The following is a 21,145-nucleotide window of genomic DNA, read 5'->3' on the forward strand; positions in this document are numbered from 1 at the left end:
ATGAAATAGCAGACGGAAAGGGACTTTTGGTACCCCAAGCAATGCCCCCGTACTGCCTGGGAACTCCGCTATGGGGCCCGGGGGCACACTTGGTTCCCCCCCCCCTCAAACACTTTTGCACATGCACCCTGTGGCAGGCACCTTGTGGTACCAGGCTCACTGGGTAGGGATGTTTGTAAACATACCTTATTCAATTGTGGCTTGTGCTGTGGCCCTTTTCCAGGCCGCAGCACAAGCCACAGTTGAAAAATGCATGGTTTCGACCACCTTCACGGTAATCAGATCATAATAAGGCAGGTAGAGCTGCCGACTCCATCCCAATACAATGTCGGTCGTACGCTCGTCCGGCCTGCATCGTAATGAGGACCCTTGTTTGTTGGGTCCACGGGGTGAAGAGTCAGGCAGATCAGACACATTAGAGCAGAAGCTGTGCAGCAAAACTTTCTCAGCCATCCTTACACTCGACTATAGAGTCCTGCTCCCAGCCCCAGAATACTGTAGTCTCTGTTCCAAATACCACTCTCAGTCCTACATGTTCTGTGACCGACAGCCGTGGAGCCAATCCAGACAGATGTATGATATAATCGTCCACTAATGTTGTTGGTCACAGAAACTGCATGCTGGTCTACCCCATAAGCCACATCACCTGTGTGCACTCTGCAGTACATGATCTGAAGTCTGCTGTTTTCTACCATCCGCGTTGCCATTCCCTGCCCCTCTGTGAGTGATGTGCGGTGGCATCTATGGCATGCTCTAAGAACGACGGCCCAGGTTTATCATAGGATCGCATTGCGCTTGCATCATCCATGGTGACGCAAGGGTAACACAATCCCTAAGTCAGATTTAGCAAGCCACGCAAGGCCACCTTGCACGGCTCTGCGTTGCTTGGTAAATCTGTAGTAACGGCAGGCGGCGCAAGTCACTACCATACGTTACTCCTTGCCAGGGAGGCGTTCCATGGATGCAGAGTGGGTGTTTCTATGCATCCACCCATGGATTTTGGTGCATTCCCAGATTTACGAAGACAAGTAAACTTGGGATTGCATCCAAATGCTACACCTTTCCGACAGGGGCGCAACGAGGAGAATATATTTATTTTTCCTTGTTTTTCCCTCTTTCCAGGAGCACACTTAGAAAGAAGAAAACGGCTCTATGTCTAGTTTTTATGCAGGAATGTTTCCTTCCTGCAAAAAAACAATCCTGCCTGCAAAGCACCATCATGCAAGGGTGCCTGCATTGACGCTAGGCCTCACTGAGTGCGCCATATTTGACGCAGTGCTGCAAGTTCTCTTGCTGTGTTGCACTGCGTCGCATGATGATAAATCCACCATTAGCAATCCAGCCTGTAGATCGGGGCCTGCAAGAAGATCGAGCCACCCTGGTTGAAGTGGATTTTCATTGACCCCCCCCTCTCTGATGGCAATGCGGCCATTGTTACTATATAAGTTATATGAATGCTCTAGCACCTTCTGGTATTACCCTAAAGGCTGGCTTTTTCTTGCCCTGCCCACAAATGGCAGACAATTGTGTGCTGTAATCTGCTACAGACAGTCCACTGGCAGGGATGTGCTCCAACATAGCTACTGGACTGGCCGTAGCAGGCATCGGGCATTTTCCCGGGAGGCTGGAAGGGTGGTGGACGTTTTTTCAGCAGTGGGGGCGGGTTTTGCTATGTGGGTCGGTTTTGCAGTGGTGCTGCAATATCAGCCCTCCGTACCAAAAGCAGCAGCGCACACTTGCCCTGATGAAGACTCTGTGGCTTTTGATAACATATTGTGGAATCCTAATCATACGGTTCTTTCCAAAGAGGCATAGTATTATCGTGTATATACAAGTTTTTATATATGTTCTATCATTTTGACATTCAATACATCCCATAATGCATGCTAATGTAGTTGATGTTTGTGCATTGGATAGTACTGAGTGTTGGTTCACTTGGCATAAGTGTGCAAAGCTTTGATTTCAGGCCTCAGAACTAATATGAGCTTTTCACTGTTGTGCAAGCTGAGGGGGCTGTTTAGAGTTTGGAGCTCAGGGTAATCCCCAGAAATGTGGCAGAGCCCCCCTTATCCGCAAAACCGATGGTTCGCCCGCTCCAGTGCTTAGTTTGAGCAGGGGGCTTGTGGTGTTCGGCACCAGCACTTAATTGTCAACACCAGAGCTTGTGACACTCTGCCACAAGGTGGCGATGTCTGGCTAATTTAGAGATTAGCCGTTCATTATTAATTCAATGTACATAAAAAATGTCATACCTGCTGTCCAAGCCATTCTTAAAGCTTTGGGGGCCTGGAATAGTCAGAATTTTCACACTTGTAGGAGTGTGATGGTTAGTGGTTGTGTTGTTACTATCATTGGCAGTATCGCAAGGTTAATGTGCAGTACAGCTGCAGTGGCCTCCTGAAGAGAGCCCAACATGTATTTTTTTTTACAAATTAAGCACTGGCCGCCCTATTTATAGAGTGGGCAAACTATTGTGTTTCCGCCGGCAAAGCCAACGCAGCGCCTACCGGCTGCAACAATGGCCCCACGGACATGGCGCCGTTGGTGTAAGTACCTCATACCATAAGACCTATTTACATTCTGATGTACTTGTATTTCCTGTTCAAGGCCGCGGGGGAAAACCTGGTGGGCCCAAACAGAAAAAGAATAAAAATGACACCTTCAGTACCATTAGTTTTTTTTGTTTAACAAAAAAACGCTTTGGGAGTTTGTTTATGAAAAACAAAAAAGTTAGGGGAGGAGGGAGGGAACGCTAGAATTGTGGGTTACATGTTACTTGCAGAGATGAACAATATGGTAAGCAGCTGCGGAACGCTGACATGATGTTAGTTAACGCTACAAGTCATGTGATAGAATTATGCTGCAATGTCACGCCACTGTATGACACGTGCAAATTGTGAAAATCAATAAAATTATGTTAAAAAAAAAAAAATGAAAACCAAAAAAGTTTGCTGAGCAGCCACATGAACGTGGCAGTGACCTAGTAAATGTACAGTGCTGTCAGAGCACCTGCCAAGGCAGCAGCTCATCTGAAAGAAAGGACCTCTCCGTCAGGCAGGCTGTGGTCTGATAATGCAGCACACCTCAAGTGCCCTGGTTGGATGGAGCACAGCCCACCAAACCCTGAATGAGCCCCAGAGTATTTATCAGTATAAAAATGCTGCAGATTTGCTGCTCGTGTTGCACCGTCTAGAAAGGGATTTCACATCATTCTCTCCTGAATCTGAGCGATGGCTATAGCTGCAGAAATCAGAATTCAAAAGTTATAAAGGCTGTTCATTCACTGCATCCTACAATTTCTAACCGAGGCATCATTTTCAAATTTGTCCTGCAAACATGGGGCCTCATGTACAACAAAATGACGCAGCGCGGTGCAGCAAGCCATGTTGCTGCGCCGAGCTGCGTCATTTTAAAAGCGCAAGGATACGTCATGCAATACAACATTACGGCGCATCCCTGTGCTTTCTCCAGCGCTGGCGCAAAATTGGCTGCCATGCGCCAATGCAGGCACCCTTGCACAGTGGTACATGGGTGCCTGCATTGCGGGGATGCTTGTTGTTGTGCAGGATAGAGCACCTTCTTGCACAAAAACAAGAATGAATGGCACTTTCCTGTTTCCATGCATGCTGCAAAATGCTGCACGCATATAAAGAGGAAAAAACGCAGAAAAATAAAAGTAGTTCTCCACACTGCGCCTCCTCCGTGTAGTATTCCGACACATTCTGAGGCTTATGAAATGTTGTAAATCTGGGAATGCGGCAGAATCCATGGGAACACCCACAGCATCACCCATGGAATGTCAAAAAAAAGTGATACACCAGTGCGTCATTTTTCTTGTAGCACTTTTGTTCTGCAGCTTCAATAGAGCGAAGAAAACGCCATCAATGATTGTTTTTGTGCAGAAAGGTGTCTGTTCCTGCACAACAACAATAATCCCCACAACTCAGGCACCCTTGCACCATAATGCAAGAGTGCCTCCGCTGGCACATGGCAGCTTATTGTGCGCCAGCTCAGGGGAGAGCACAGGGATGCTTCGTATTGTTGTAAATACGGCACATCAATGTGCTTTTAAAATGACGCAGCTCGGCACAGCAAAATGGCTTGTGACGCTGCACTGCATCATTTTATTGTAAATGAGGCCCAATATGTCCAAGCGCATTAGCCTGCAATGACTCACTAGACCTCTACATGGATAATGGTGTAAACCCCCCTACACTTGGGATAGAGCAGAGTGAAAGACTGGTTGCTAGGAGGGATGCTGACAGACAGAACACTGATTTGAAGACCTTAGAAAGTAAATGATGCTGTATGTCAACTTGGGGTTTTAGACTAGTGAGTTAGGGATATGTGATGTACAATGTTCAAGGGAAATTTTTTATTCACTTTTATACTAGCTTTAATCAGTGATATATTCCTCATTGTGGTGTTTATTCTAGCTCATAGGATTTACAGAAGAATAGCACATAATAAACAATAATTGGTATGAAATACTGATGCATGTGAGTGCACTGATCTTGTAGGATCAGGGAGGGGCCACCTTATTTCTCACCTTCAAAGACCAGAGATTCTCTGACAGGTTTGCTGGATTTCAAACACTGCTACATTTTGTAAGCACAACTTAGATAAAGGGGTGTAAAACACCTGTCTGGTTTCCTTTACGCTGCAAAAGCCATAGTTTCCTCTGAGGGCTAATGAAATCCACCCAGGTGTGACACCCACTTTCTTAGGGTTGCCACAGAGTATATTCGTACGTTGTTTCCTCCCAACCAGCCTCATGGTGGAGTGGTTGGAGTGTAGGTAGAGGCTAAGGAAAGACCATCCGGACACCAAGTTTCCATCCCAGCTGTCATTGCAACAAAGCTGTTTGATAATTGTAGTCTTAGTTCAGAAAATGAAACAAGTTTTCTGATGGGCAAGATGCACTATTTTTAAAAAAGAAAGTGTGGTACAGGGAAATTTGTGGTTTTTAATATGGAGCCATGTAGTCCCTCTTTCTCAGGGGCATTTTCATCTTAAATGTTTTCCTGTGCAGAGACTGGGCAGTGTTTCTTTGCGATTGTTTTTAATGACCAACTCTATAACATGGGGATAAGATGGATTCTATTGGTTTCATTACATTGTCTGAAATGATTTGACCTTGGTGTTTCTTTTGTGTCCCATTAGCCAACTTAAAGAGGGTGAAGAAGTACTTCCGGCGGGCCCTGCACCGGATCCAGAAGGGTCCAGGCTACACATACAAGGAGCTGTTGATCTGGTACTGTAATAACACTAACACACATGGGCCGAAACGCATCATCAGCGAGGGGCCCAAGAAGAAGGTCATGTGGTTCCTGCTGACACTCATCTTTACTGGCCTTGTTTTCTGGCAGTGGGGGGTAGCCATCCAGACATACCTCTCCTACGGGGTCTCTGTATCCCTGTCCGTCGGGTTCAAGGCCATGGAGTTCCCAGCAGTGACCATCTGTAACGCCAACCCATACAAGTGAGTACTGTGGAGCTCTCACCTAGGGATAAACACCAATCACTGGCCTCTTTGTGCATTCTCTGTTCCCAGACCTGCAGTCACTCCACATTGCATGAAGCGAGGCGTCAGTATACTGCACCTGGTGTGTCTGTCTCCTACAAAGAAGCTTGACACACTTTCGTAATCATGTGTACTTTTGTCTAGATCAAGTTCTCGCGTCATGCATGCTCTAAACACTCCTACTCTTCGAGACTGTATTCCAAACTTAATGTGTGCAGAGTAATAATCACACTGGCCTTGTATGTATCACACACTCTAATTCACAATCTTCATGTGATAGACGGATGTTCTAAATCTTATTGTTACTTGTTACCGTGTGCTCTAAATTCTGCTCTCACTCATGGTGTGCACAGCTTTCCCCGAATTATACTCATTCTCCTTGTGTGCAATGCACTTCCCGTTCCATACCAACTATTAAGAAGTCTTGCAGAGTAAGCCCTGATTCACACTAATACTCTGGGCATCGCACCCTGTGATTCATGCTCCCAGTCGTCATGACTTCATTATATGCTTTGAATCATAGAAGTGCTAGCGGCTGTTTGAATAGGGTTTCCTGCCAAGAATGGTACCTGAATGAAGAAATACAACGATTCCCTCGGAAAGAGAGCTCTAAGCCTAAGCTCTCCTGGCTACTCAAACCAAATTCAAATAAACCAACATACATCCAATTGTACTTGTGCTAATATATTCCTATGTTCTGGTACAATAATAGAACAACAAATTGGTGCTCCAAAATGCAGCGCAGTGCGCATGAGTAGTTACAAAAGTGATAATTGGTGTGCATGTGATATAAGAATGAATAAACACTGTCCGCTGATTGCAGGAGTACCTTTGGCAACAAAAACTCCATTACTGATTGCTCAGTTTTTATGAATCGACAATAAATGACAATCAGCAGTGCAATGCATCAACGTTTCGACACCCTAAATCCACTTTGCCTGGGGCTTCATCAGGACAAACAAAATAGTAACAACCCTGATACTGAATTCATAGGTTCTGCAAGGGATTTCTCAATACCACAATTTTAAAGACTTCCATGAAAAATAAAACTCATAATGTATTGTGTAACCCAAGTAGTTGCGTAGTCTCATTGCACACATAGCCAGACAGGACATTGCTAGAGTGCACTGAAATAGCAGTTCTGATGCCGAACTCCATGACAATTTCTTGAGAGAATAAATTCCTCTTTAACAGGTCCTATTGATGGGATTGTTATGAGCTGAAATAAGAATACACTACTTGGGTTGCACCATTCATTATCAGTGTTATTTTCTGTGAAAGTATTTGAAATTGTGGCATTTAGAAATCCCTTGTAGAACCTATGAATTCAGTATTAGAGTTGCTACCATTTTGTTTGTCCTGATGAAGACCCTGGTGAAGGGGACATAGGCAGTTGAAACGTTAAAGCATTGCACTGTTGACTGTCATTTATTGTGGAGTCAGAAGACTGAACATTAAATAACTGAGTATTTGTTGTTAAAAGTTTTGCTCCAAGCAGTCAACAGTATGTATTTGTTCTTTTGTCACATGCACACCAATTATCACTTTTGTCACTACTCACTATATTTGCAGTTAAGTACAAATGCATTCAAGTTCGTTTATCTGAATGTGTTTTGTGTTGCAAGGAGAAATTAGGTTTAAAACTCTTGCCAAGGGAATCATTGTATCTCTTTATTCAGTTTTACCATCCAGGTTCCCGGAAATACAGGGTCTACCCATAATTATTTCAAGAACAGTACCTGTGCTTCCCTTGCTTCTCTATTGTGTATGACGTGGCCTGGCAACACTGAGGCCTGGTATGAAGTGTCTGAACAGCCTCTCCCAGGAATCCACTAACTGCTTATGGGCCTTCTCTCCTTCCTGACCTGCAAAAAATCTTCAAAGAATGCCTGTGAAGATGGAATTAGCTGGGGTTGACGGAAAATTGTACAGAACATTTTGGTTCGCCCAGTATTCTCATCACTGCCCTCAAGTAAGATAAATATTGGATCACTCGAACCGGTTACTTGTACCTTGTTTGGACTTCAGAAGAAGCTCTGTATCACAAACACATAGTAATTTGCTTTGTAAAGGTACTCTGGGTGTTGCTGTTTTCCGGAAAAGGTAGGACCAGATTTAGAAACTGGATATTCCTGCTGCTGCAACCTACTTTGGAATAATAGGATGATCTATTGCTTAGTGTGGTGAAGAACAGGTCACTACTGAAGTGGACAAATAGCAAGGCCCAGAAGGCTGATGCCTGCGTGGAGGTCACCTTGACGACAAGGCAGCCCAGCTGGCCAAACCCAGCCCAAGGATGTCTTCCTGCAGGAGTCATTTCGGACTGCAGGTATGGTAAGCCTTCATCGCCTCATCTTGCCTAACTTTGTGGGAGCGCATATCACCGATGCTCAGACCAAAAGGAGCACATCTGTTTTTATCTGGTTTACCGTGGGTTTTACGGTAGTTACCCAGTGGTGGGAGGTAATCTTCCTTATTCCAGAAATACTTGGAAAACCCACAGGTTTCAGTGGGGTGCTTGAAATTCCAATGGTGCCCCTCGCAACTGGTGCTCCTTACCTCAACCCACCAGTTTCTCGTCTAAAGTGTGGACCAGCCTGGAAATATATTTTGGGAGCTAGTAACTTCAGCGGCAAAACTCCCTCCAAAACATTGACAGGAAATACGCATTTGACCAGCAGCTAATCTTCCCCTCGGCCACAGCTGCCTTGTTAACTAGACATTCACATGTTTGGAGACCGGCCCACTAGGGTCGGACTGGCCTATCGGGCAATCGGGCAGTACCCGATGGCTGGTCTGACAGGTTAGTGTATGGAACAGTTTTTTGGCTACTTGTGGGTCTGTTTTATGGTCACTTTTGCCGGTTTTCACTGTTGATTTCGCTGTTATTAAAACAGCGTTTGCTTCCAGCAAGCTCAAATTGGTGCAGTCTTCAATACCTTGCAAAAAACAGTAGACAGCGTGTCTTTCCAAGTTAAAAAGTGCCCCAATTTGCAAACATGGGCCCCTTTGTAGCTATTTTATTCACTAATGGGTGGCCAACTTTCATTTGGGTGGCCTGGGCTATTTACTGCCCTAGTCCAACCCTGCAGCCCACCGCCACTCTAAGTCAGTTGCTTTTTAGGGTTGGATCCCTTGTTCTTTTTGGGTGCTGGGTCTTTGGGTAGCAGAGGTATCACTGATGCCTGGGTCATCTTGCCCGCATCTTGGCCACCTGGGCAGTGGCATAGCAGGCCCCTGTAGCCTCGTAGCGCAGGTGGCCCCCCAAACTCCAGGAGGGCCGTGGGCCGTCAGCACAGTACTATGGTCGGAGAACTCCTGATTGAGTCCGGATGGGGTCCCTCCATGTACCTTTCAGGGGGGCCCCTCAAGATTCGTTACGCCAGTGCACCAGGGATCAAACCCACTGGGTCGTCTTTTTTTTTTTGTTTTATTAGCACCCGGGCCAGCTGAGGAAGTATGGATAAGTGGTGACATATCAAAGCCAACTTGATGCATTGTAGCATTCGGGCTGGGTCCTTTATCACACAGACTAGAACCTATAATCACTGAAGTAACAGACGGCTGCGTCCGGAGGCTTTCAGGAGATAGGGGAGCACACCGCAACCTCTCCCTGCAGGACAACACACACCATAAGGACTCATGACAGTTTTACTATCAGTGCATAAGTGATGGGTTGGGGACATAGAAAGTACTATGCCAATCCTCATTTTAGCTACCCTCATTTCTATTGTGCAAGTAAAAGAAATGTCATTTTTAAAGGCTATTGAGTGTTGTTGCCATTGTCATGCAGTATCTAAGTTCCAAACTCTCTGCCGCTTCCTGCAGGTAGACTTAGCGGCTCAACATCGCAACCATTATAAAGAGAAATTTAGAAAGGGAGCAGCAAAGGATGGTCTTGGGCGTTTAGTTTGTTGGCTTGAAGTCCAACAATACTTTTGTCACTTGGTCCCACCTGCCCTTCTTTAAATATACGGGGGCTTGTTTACAAGCCCCTTGTGCCACTTTTTTGTCATTTTTAACATGGGAAAAGTAGCGTACGGGTGGCACAAGGGGCTTGTAAATAAGCCCCACAGTACCTTCTCAAGTAGTTTGGGGATGCTCCGCCTGCAAGAATAAAGGGCCCGATGCACAAAGCTCTCTTGCAGACCCAAAACCTGATATTTGCAAAATCGCAGTGTTTGTGGCCCCTAATGGAATTTTCAGTGTACAAAGGTCATTTTGTGAGTTGGAAAAGTCTTTTTGACTCATAAAAATGCTTTTACGATCTGTTTCGATTTGTCAACAACAGGGGACGTCGAAGAGACTTCCCTCTTCTATTTCCATTTAGGAAATGTATGTATCAATGTTTATGATGGCAATTGTGGCTGGAAACCATTAATCAGTTATCAAGCCCCAGTTTGAGGTGAAAGCTGTTCCAGAGGGACTCAACTACCCCTGGTGGCCATTGGGGGAGCAGGCAGTGGTTTATAGTTTCTGTGCCAACGGAGAACCAAAGTGTGAGAAAAGAATTCCTGCAACTAAGGGAGGTGGGGGGTTTATTTATCACCCTCTATTATTCTGGATTTTGGTTTAACAGCAACTATTACACGCAGCATAAAATCAAATACAGACATGGGAGAGATGAAAGCTATTTGCAAGAAAATTGTGTGCAATTATTGTGTACATCATGGGGATAAAAATGGCCTTATCGAGTAAAGATCTTGCAAAACATAATAAAATAAGGCAAAGATTTGCCATGTGTAAGTGAGTCAGTATCAGTCATCGAAAGAAGCGCGGGATGGTAGATCTCTGTGTGGAAAGGCGTAGCACAAAAATACATAAAATAGGCTGACATTCTGAGCAGAGGCTTGTTTCCCTCAAAGAAGAGGTTGGAGTGTTGTTGACAATGCTGAGTTGGAAGGATTTGCCCATCACTGACCTGCCCCTTCCACAGGTCTCTCAAATTCCCTTCTCCATCGCCAGTCGTCACACAACCCACCATTGACTCCACTCTGAAATGTTGACTCTCTTGAGCCTCCCTATGCCACAGATTTGGGTAACTTCTGGGTGGTTCATCTCTTTAAGTCAAGGTAGTATTTTGTTCCCCGCCTACCTTTGCAAGGCTGGTGTTTGGTTAAACGGTGGTATTCTCTCTAATTCTGTTGTCCTTTTGTGCCGACATTGCAGCTTTCGAGTTCAGCAGACTGGTCACAGCGAGGTCTTAGGGGTGCTACTATTGAAACATGCGAGGACCTCTGCACAAAAGGCACATTTGAATTTGCACATGCTAGTTGGCTTCAAAAAGTCACACCTGAACCTTTATTTAAGTGGTAGAAGTGGTCAGTGGATGGAAGGGCCTCCACAATGTATGTTCTTTGCTTGTCGAAAGCCAACAGAGTCTGAGTCATGCATTCAGTAGGAGAATTTCCTGAGGTAACTGCTTTGGCAACCTCAGTCACTTTTTGTAATTTTTTTATTCAAGCTCCTTTTAAGTCCAGCCAGCCCCTATTGTCACAAAAAAATATAATACTTAAAATAATAAAACAACAGTCCTCTTCAGCCATTGGTCGCTGGGGTGTACTGCCATTTTGGAGCCTCCCACGGTACAATATATACACAATGGGCAGCCTCTTTTAGCGATCAGTTACGTTGGCACTGCCATTCACACTTGGGTCAGTGCACTGGATAGGCCCCTATTGGTTGGGTTTCAGCCCTGCAAGTAACGTAACATTGCCTAATAACATCGGCATTCACATCAGCCCAGGCACCCTGAATACCCTTGGGAAACCTAGATGCTTCACTGTCAGGGCTACCAGGTCCCTTGTTTGATTTTGAGGGCACCCAGCAGGTACCTGTCTCAGCTGAGTCCCTCACCCATGTGAGAGAATGCTGCTGGAACTGCTTTGGATGCAGTGGCCCGGCAACCTGCACACCAATTGATTCTAAACATGGCCGCCACCTTGGAATGGGGCTTTGTAGATCTTTGTTTTACATTCCCAAGATGGTTGCTGTGTTTCGAATCACTGTGGCAACCATCTTGGAATGGTATTGTACACAGGGTACTATTGTTTTACCATTCCAAGAGAGCTGCCATATTTGAACTGATGTGGCAGTCCCCTGCTCTCCGGACACTTTAGCTGTTTCATTGTTACACACACTTTCTTCTTCTTTTAAAATTTCACTGGTGACAAAGAGCCAACCCAATAGTAGAGCCCTAACTATTACTACCACCACTATTACAACAATAGCGACGACTAGCAGCATTACCACTACCATCATCAGTACCACTACCATCATTACCATCTTCACTAATACTACTACCACGTTCTTTTGTGTGAGCATTTAACAGTGTTGTGTTTTGTGTATTTGTGTGTGTGTGTGTGTGTGCATGCATGTGTGTCTTCCTGCTATCAATAAACAAGCATTTGCAATGCAATAGGTCTCGCATTAGTAAAAGTTTGAGCTTTTGGCCTTGCAAATAATAATGCAACACCAATAGCTCCAATTTTTAGTAATGCGAGGCCTATTGCCAACAGACAGCTACACAAAAATAAAACGATCAACACAAAAATCACTCTCAATAGAAAGCAACAAAAACAAATATAGGTCATCGTAAAAGTAAAGACGCTCTTAGAGCAATATAACAAGTTTGAGCTATTGACATTGCAAATAACAATGCCTTTTATTTTTGTTTTTGTTTGTAAAACCTAAATAAAAGGCATTGTGATTTACAATGCCAATAGCTTAAACTCACGTAAATGCGAGACCTATTGCATTGCAAAAGTCCTCAAAGAGCAGTGTAAATTATGGCATTTCAGCGGGAAGGCAGTACTTTTAATTAGACATAATGTGGCAGGCAGGATGCTAGAAGGATGACACGAGACAGAGCAGCCCTGCAGATTAGATCACAAGCTCTGCAGTGCCGCGTGCGTGCGTGCTGCTTTGACAAAGAGGTAACATATATGACAACAGCACTACTATCAGCAGTGGGCTGCCTGACCAACAGAGCAGCCGGCCCGCAATTTAGATAACATGCATCAGATCTGGAGTGTGCCGCGTGTGCGTGCGTGCTGCTGGGAAGGTAACAACACTTCAGTGGCAGGCAGCGACTACCTGCAGACCCAAGAAGGATGACGAGACAGAGCGGCCCTGCAGATTAGATCATGACACATCATGCAGCGGGATCACAGATCTGCAGTGCCGCGTGTGCGTGTCTGCGGTACTGCTGCTGACATTATAAAGTCATAATGCGCACAGAGCGGTAAACAACATCATTGTATGAAGCTGCCTGACCAAAGAAAAGTACTCATATCACGGAGATCTGCAGTGCTGCGTCACCATGTGACCGTGCAGTGCGTGCAGGTGCTGCCTGCTGTGAACAGCACTAAACCCTGTGGCAGGCTGCCTGACTGTGACAGAAGGATGATGAGACAGTCACACACCAGCCCTGCAGAAGATCACACATATCTGCAGCATCACAGATCTGCAGTGCGCCACGTGTGTTGTGCTGCAGCGCTGTCTGACATAGAGGTAATGTGCTGCTCAGAGCTCACAGAGAGTTAGTATACTACTAACTTAACACAGTCACGCGAGGATGCCTGACAAGTTACGTTCTGGTGAACTTCACTGACTCCTCCATGTGAGTCCTGCGGCGGCCATGGCGGGCGGGACCCGTCCTGGCTGGTTTATTATTGCCTCGAGTGGAGTCAGTTGCCCTCCTCCGCAGGCAGCTGCAGCGCTGCATGATTGTGCCAGTCAGGCACACAACTCACTCACACTGACTGTGAGTCGTGGAGTCGAGTCCGATCCCGCCGACCCCGCGCGCTTGTTCTCCGGGTCATCAGACAGAGGCGAGTTGCACACGCCCCCCCACTGGGCAGAGTCTCTGTCAGACTAGCAGCAGCTGCTGCCTGGTTACTGCGGCAACGACTCTGGGCGGCATGCCCTGCCCGGGGTCTCTCAGACACTGCAGGCAGGCTGCTGAATTGTTACAAGTTAGTTACATTGTAGCAGAGACTAAGAGCTGCGCACCGGCCGGCACTCTGACTCAGAGCAGCTTCACTCTGAATGAAAGATTTGTAATGAACAGGAAGACGCGGCCTGTCTAGTGCCGAGTGAAATAAATAAGGGCAAATTAATACCGCAGCGGTGAAAGATGTGGTGGGCTATTGATTGCAGAAAGCGGCCAAACAGCGTTCTTGTCTCCTTGCATTGCACGAAGTCATATTTATAAAGAAAACGTCAACATTTTTAAAACGTATGACCGGTAAAGTGAAAAAAATCCAGTTGACAAGGCATTTATTCAGTTTATTTATGTACGTGGTTTGTCAGGCCACGCTACAGAGTTGATTGTCTTGTCTAGAAATGCAAAGTTATCCTTCATCGATGCAGGCTGAGGAGAGACGATGGCTTGTGTCACGTGCGCATTCACAGTTCTGTCTGGTGGAAGAGCAATCTTCAAATTAGTTCTACGCATTTGCAGAAGAAATGATTAGTGCTCCTCTGTAGTTTGGAATGAGAACAGGGGCACAAGAGTATGGGGTATGTATAGAGCGGAAACGAAAAATATAGTACAAACTGTTTTTTTCTCATCTTTTTGTTGGTGGGTACCTTTTCACTCTAGTTTGCTGTGCGGCAGCCCGTGTTGTCAGAGGCGCCGTCAGCGCTGTCACCAGAGTGCCGGCAGTCAGTGGCAAACACGCATTTCATGGATGAAACACTCACCCTTCACAGAGACAAATGGAAAAAAGAAGAAGCCCGTGAGTGGTGCGCGCGCGCCACAGCGAGCAATGTGGTTTCAATTATCGCGTCCGTGTCTGGGCTCGATAATTGAAACCACATGACCGGCGGTGCGCGTAATAGACACCAATAGGCCATGGGCGGAGCAACGCGCCTGACTTTGGCCAACTGCGTACAGTCTTTCATCAAAATACGCACGCAAAGGCCAATAGCGTAGCCCAAAAGGAATCGCACACGCTCCCGATTCCTAGACCCATTTTCAAACCCCCCTACAAAAAGTCTCTCGCTGCGCGAGCAGTGCTACGCACTGCACCGCTAGGTGCGGGACCTAAAAAGACTAAGGGCCATATGTAGGTAAATTATTTTTACCGATTCTTAAATACCGAATTTTACCGAATCGGTATTTAAGAATCGGTAAGTTATATGTAGGTCAACATTCGGTAAACATTACCGAATCGGTAAAATTTGGTAAACATGAATCGGAATTTACCGAATCGGTAAATACCGAAGCGGTATTTTCCGAATCGGTAAATACCGACGTGGTATATTCCGATTCGGTAAATACCGATTCGGTAAATACCGAATCGGCAGTTCAAAAACACATGACTCCAAGCAGCCAATCCTGTGCAACCTCAACCCCACCCAACCAGGGAGTGGCCACACCCAGGCAGGTGCACACAATTAGCAGACTCTGCAGAGGCTGGGAGTGCTGAGGAGAGGAAGAGAGCAACTGCCAGATTCAGACCTGGAGACTGAAAGAATGGCCAGCCAGGACACAGAGAGGGAAGGAGGGGAGAGGAAGCGAAAGCTCAAATTCAGCCCGAAGGAGCTGCAAGTTCTGGTGGAGGAGGTTGTGAAGCAGCACCAGAAACTATTTGGGAAACTGTCACAGCAAATGCCTGAGTCAGAAAAAAGAAAGATCTGGCTTGGAATCCAGGCACAGGTGAATGCCATAGGAGTGACCCCCCGGGACATCGATGTCCTGAAGAAGCGGTGGTATGACATCCGCATTATCACAAAGAGGAAGGTGGCAGATTTAAAAAAAGAGGCCAGCCAGGCAGGAGGTGGACGCAACAGAGCACCAGCCCTGACAGAACTTGAGGAGCCAGTGGAGACAACGATTGAGCCAGAAAGCATCGTGGGGATTGGGGACGCTGACAGCTCCGCCAGAGGCACCTCCAAACAAGGTAAGACGCTTGCACAGCAATGTACCCCCCCCCTATCCCTATTCCAACTCCCAAAATGTGCCATGAGAATCCCACTCCAGTACAGGTATTAGTGCATGCCTGCAATGCATCATGGGAGATGTAGTCCCTGAAAGGCCAAACATGATACGAGGACATTGAGATACTGTCTAGAAATTGTTTTGTCATGTCATCCAAACAAAGCTTCAGGTACACTTAGCTGCTGTTGCTTTTCTGTCCACAGGCACTACTGCGCACAGAACTGGCCATGAGAAGGGAGAGAGGGCACACCACACACCCAGCACAGAGAAGGCCACCACCAGTTCCGGCCAGGGAACGGCACCACAGGCACTTACACCACCCCAGCCAGCATCGCCGCTCCTGCCTGCATCCCCAGTCCTGCAGGTTTCACCACCATCTTCACCTCCTGCACAGCACAGGTTGAGGAGGCGTCCTGCAGCTAGGTTGGATGTGACCGACTCATCATCCGAGGAGTCGAGGGGCCCGGAAACGTCCACTGTACCCCAGGATGCAACCCATGCCAGTGTGCCTTCCGAGTCTGAGGGAGAACACACAGTTGGCAGACGGCGCCGCAGGGCTCGGCCGCAGAGTCCACCTCCCCTTGGGCAGGGCCATGGAGTGTTCTCAGGTCTTGAGGGCACCATGGTGAAAATACAACGCGTCCAGGCAAGGGCAATGGTGTCCGTACAGCGACAGATGCGTGGGCTAAACAACACCTTTGGAAACATTGAAAAGGGCATCACCACCATGGCAGGGGGCATTGCTGATATTGCAGCGGGCATGCGGGACATGTCCCAATCCATCATGGAGCTGTGCTCAAAGTTCGATGAGGACAGGGCCACACGGCGCAGGGGACATCAGAGGAAGGATCAGACCTCGAGGGCAGTGAACCGGCTGGCAACTGCCACATCGCTGATCTGCAGGCGCTCTGTGGCGATGCAGGAGGGCCTTGCACAGTGCAGCACAGATGTGTCCAGGGGGATGGTTAGGGTTACAAGTGCACTAGAAGTGCTGCTCACCAGCCAGTCTGCAGCAGCTGGCGCTTTGGATGCTGGCGACACAGAAGACACGACCAGCAGGAGCAGCATAACCCCCCCCCGTCCCAGACACTCGTCGGAGCAACAGGCGTCAACGTGGTGCCACAGGTACCCCAGCCACTGAGGACGCCCCCTCAAATCCTTCCCGCACTGCTGCGCGTGGGCGCAAACATTAATGCCCCATACGAAACAATGACACATTTGGGTGAAGTAACCCTTGAGTCACAAGATTTATTATTTCATTGTTGTTGCAATACAGTTTCCTTTGTGTTGTGGCGTAGTGCTGCCTGATTAAACTACGTCATGGCATCCAACTACAGGCTGTGTCCCCTTACTCATTCAGAAATAGTTGGATGTGATCTCTGCCCGTCTCACTCTTCCATCTGTTGCTGTTTGTACTCCTGCTGCGTTGGCCTCTGCATGCGCAGTCTCATCATCATTGTCCTCAATATATGTCATTTCGACCTCTGTGCCTCTCTTTGTGGCAAGGTTGTGCAGCATTGCACAAGTCGCAATAATCTTGCAGCAGAGGATGGGTGTGTACTGGCGTGCACCTCCACTCTTATGGAGGCAGCGAAACCTGCTCTTCAGTAGTCCAAACGTGCGCTCCACCACATTGCGAGTAGATTTGTGTGCCACATTATATCGTCTCTCGCTCTGGGTTGATGGGTGTAGGTAGGGAGTGAGGATGAATGACCGCACGGCATATGCACTGTCCCCTAGGTGAGTAAAAGGGAGACATCAGTCACATGCCTCAATACACTATGATTGGCACTGAGTACTATGTAGCGTCACTGTTACTTACCTAGCAGGTATCCTTCTCCAAATTCTCCCGCAAGCAGTCGTGTGTAGATCCCACTGTTCTGGAAGATGTAGGAGTCGTGGGTGCTCCCAGGGAATTTGGCAACGATATCAGTGATGATGTTCCCTGCATCGCAGATTACCTGCACATTGATGGAGTGGGTGGACTTTCTGTTTCTGTAGATGTGCTCAGTGGCAGCTGGTGGGCAGATTGGGATGTGTGTGCCATCTATACAGCCAATGACATGGGGGAACTGTGCCATTTGATAAAAGTCAGTTTTAGTTTTCTGCAGTTCAGCCTGTGTGTTTGGAAAGCTGATGTAGTGGTGCATTCTCTGCATCATGGCATCCAGGAACTTCCTGAAGAAACGGGACAGGCAACTCTGGGATACACCGCCCACCGCAGCTATCACCCCCTGGTAACTGCCAGATGCAAGTAGGTGTAGGCTGCAGAGCACCTGCACATGTGGTGGTATGGCATGGGCCCTTCTTGTTGGCTGGTCCAGGAGTGGGTGCAGGTCCCTTATCAGGTCCATGATGGTTTGGGGGTGTAGCCTGTACCTTTCATGTATCTCTGCGTCAGTCAGTTGGAAAAGTGTGATGCGCTGTCTGTAGATGCGTTCCTCCTGTCTCCATATCCTCAGTCCTGCAGCCTGTAGACGTAGCCGCCTTGCAATGACATACAGAGCGGCCATGTTGTCCATGCTGTTGCATTTTGGGATTGCTTAAATGCACTGTTGAAAATTACCACCTGCTTTCTATCAGTGTTAATTACCGACTCTTATTTACCGATTTTGAAGGGTTTCTTAATTACCGAATTTACATACATATCATTTTTCCGTGTTACCACTTCATATTTACCACTTCATATTTAACTAATCGGAAAATATGTATTCGGTAAATTTGAAGCGGTGTTTTTGAAGTCGGTAAACTTGAATCGGTATTTACCGATTCATATTTACCGAATATGTGTTTTTGGCCTCCTACATCTCAACTATCTCAATACCGGTCGGTAACGGGTTTTTTACCGAATTTCGGCCGTTACCGACCGGTATTTGCCTACCTACATATGGCCCTAAGCCTTTTATCTTTACTAGTGCTTGTTTATTTTACAACTAAAGCATCTATTCCTTTAACCAACATGCAGGGCACATGACCCCCTAGCAAAGTGCTTCCACAGGCTTTCAATTTGATACATTATCCCATTAAAGGTGGGATTATAGAAGATACATATATGGCACTGGAGAAGAAGTAAAAGTGAAACTAGGAATGAGTTAAAAAAAAAAAAAGGACTGACAAGACATAATTGTGGGACTGGACAAGATATAAAGATGATACTGGAGAGGAGATGAAGGCGTGACTGGTAATGTATGACTGGGAAGGCATGGAGCTGGGACTGGGAAGACATGAAGGGGAGACTGGGGAAGACAAAAATATGAGACTGAAGAAGATATAAAAACGAGACTGGAGACGGCATGGGAAGTCACAAATGGGGGGCTGGGGACGACATGAAGGCGGGACAACATGAAGGTAGGACTAGGGAAGACAAAGATGAGACTGGAGAAGAAATGAGGGTGAGACTGGGGAAGACAGAAATATGAAACTGAAGACAGAAAGACTAGACTGGAGAAGATATGGAGGTGGAACTGGGAATGCACAAATGTGGGGCTGGGGAAGACATGAAGGCGGGACAACATGAAGGTAGGACTAGGTAAGACCTAAAGATGAGACTGGAAAAGACATGAGGATGAGACGGGAAGACATAAAGATGAGGCTGGACAAGATATGAAGATGGGACTGTAACAATGAAACTAGAGAAGAGATGACAGTGGGACTGGGGAGGACACAAAAGTGGGACTGAGAAGACACAAATGTGGGGCTGGGGAGGACATGAACATAGGATAACATTAGGGTGGGACTATGGAAGACAAAGATGAGACTTGAGAAGGCATGAGGGCGGGACTGGTGAAAACAAGAAGGTGGTACTGGAGGAGACACAAATCTAGAACTGGGAAGACCTGAAGGTGGGGCTGGAGAAGGAAATGGTGGGACTGGAGAAGATGTAAAAGTGGCACTGGACAGTAACTAAAGGTAACATAGAGGTGGTATTAAAGAGAACATAAAAGTGGGACTGGGGAGGAGATGCAAGTGAATTTGGAACGCCATAAAGGTGGGACTGGAAAAGGCATAAATTTAAGCCTGAGGAAGACATAAATTCATCCAAGCCATGTTCAACATAAATTCATCCAAGCCATGTTCAGCCAGTTATTGACGGGGCCCAGTCTCTGGTAAAAGCAGCGGCTTGAATGACAACATCTGAGGTGGCCTGCTGACTCTGAACGTACATAGTCACAACAGCTTAACGGGCAATAGAGCTTTAAATCACTCAACTTTAGAGCACTTTAAAACAAGGGAGTTATTCTAGTTGTCACAATAAACAAGGACCTTTTTTAATAAATAAAACGATTTTAAACTGATGGTTCTTTGGTGCATATATTGTCACACAAGTGCTAAATTACTTTAATTTCAGCCATAATACCATAGTCGTGCTAACTATCCTATTTAACGCCTGTTAAAGGTCAATTCGAAAGTAAATGCTTTCCAATGTATTAACCTGGAGATAACAGGGTTTCCTTGTGTCTTCTTCGCTGTCCCGCCCCCGCCCTTTTCCTCACAGCCTTGCTGGCGGGAAAGTCAGGCCTGGGTAAACCGCGTTGAGGGTCCTGACGTCAATTATTGCTGGGGCCCGGCTCCACCAGCCCATATATCATGGTAGCAGAAGACAAAAATGTAAAATATACCTAAAGAGGAGGTAAACATTAGGATTGGAGGATGTTATAACCATTTTCCACCAAAATGCAGGACTGGCTTAAAACCTGCACCCCGCCTCCTCTCACATGTTTCTAATGTTGGCGTCATTAACGCTGGGTGACGTCACGCAATGTCCCAAGTACGGTGATTGGTGAGACCCTGCTTTCTGCAGTGGGCCAACCCAACAACTACCATATTTAGTAGACTGGCTGCCATACATGCCTGCCCTTCCGATTCAGGCAGAAGACTACCGATTTCAAGGCTGGTCTCCCACCTCCGGGTTCTTGCATTCAAAAGTCTGTTTCATTGGAAAGCTTCATCCGGAACTGATCTAGTGAGATTTGCAGTGTTCACTTGCTCCTGGAGGCCATTGCAAAACATTTTTGTCATGCAATATAGCGCTTTCTCTGTGCTCCTGACAGGTAAGGGGAAAAAATGAATGTGTCTGCGTTTCTGATATCCGATCCTGCAACAGCACACTTTCAAGTCCCATACATGACAAGAGACCCTATTCAGGCGTCAATAGCAGTGAATGGGAGAAAAACAATCTCCTGATTATTTTTCTAAAATCTCCTCCTGACCTCTTCTAAAATGTTGGCATGTATGGGCTGCCTCCTGCAGCCGTCCTCCCTGGGGCCAGGAAAGTATGCCAGCAGTCTCATACGCCAACTGGTGACGGGCTCTGTCACTTATCTGGAACATGATGTTCCTGTGGCAGGTGGTGCCGGAGGAAGGCCTTAGAGCCCACGGCCTGAGACTCTGCATCACAGGAAACGCCGGCTTTAGGGGCATGACACTCACATGGCCGGTGGGGACCGGTATATCATGTACCCAAACCCTTGTGCACACCAACTACTCCATTTAAAAGCCTGGGCTGTTTTTAATTCTCATGAAGTAAACATCAATGATTCATTCTCGCCAAGGGATTCTGTGTCATGTTAACACACAGAGTTCCTTCCACCAGCACTCCTTTGCATGCTGGGAAGTGTAGTTTTATAGTTCCTCATTATATGTTTGCACTTGCAAGCTTCAGCATGCAAATATGT

At 46.7% G+C, this 21,145-nt stretch overlaps 1 protein-coding gene across 1 annotated transcript in view; it reads left to right on the top strand.

The window, feature by feature from the left end:
* Positions 1 to 21,145, top strand: part of SCNN1B (sodium channel epithelial 1 subunit beta) — a 168,851-nt gene that overhangs the window by 63,383 nt on the left and 84,323 nt on the right. Inside the window, exon 2 of the mRNA XM_085629497.1 lies at positions 5,164 to 5,482. Coding sequence (XP_085485623.1) covers positions 5,164 to 5,482 — 319 coding nt within the window. The remainder of the gene's footprint in view (positions 1 to 5,163; positions 5,483 to 21,145) is intronic.

This window comes from Triturus cristatus, chromosome 10, assembly GCF_964204655.1.
Source record: "Triturus cristatus chromosome 10, aTriCri1.1, whole genome shotgun sequence".
Taxonomy (NCBI): Eukaryota; Metazoa; Chordata; class Amphibia; order Caudata; family Salamandridae; genus Triturus; species Triturus cristatus.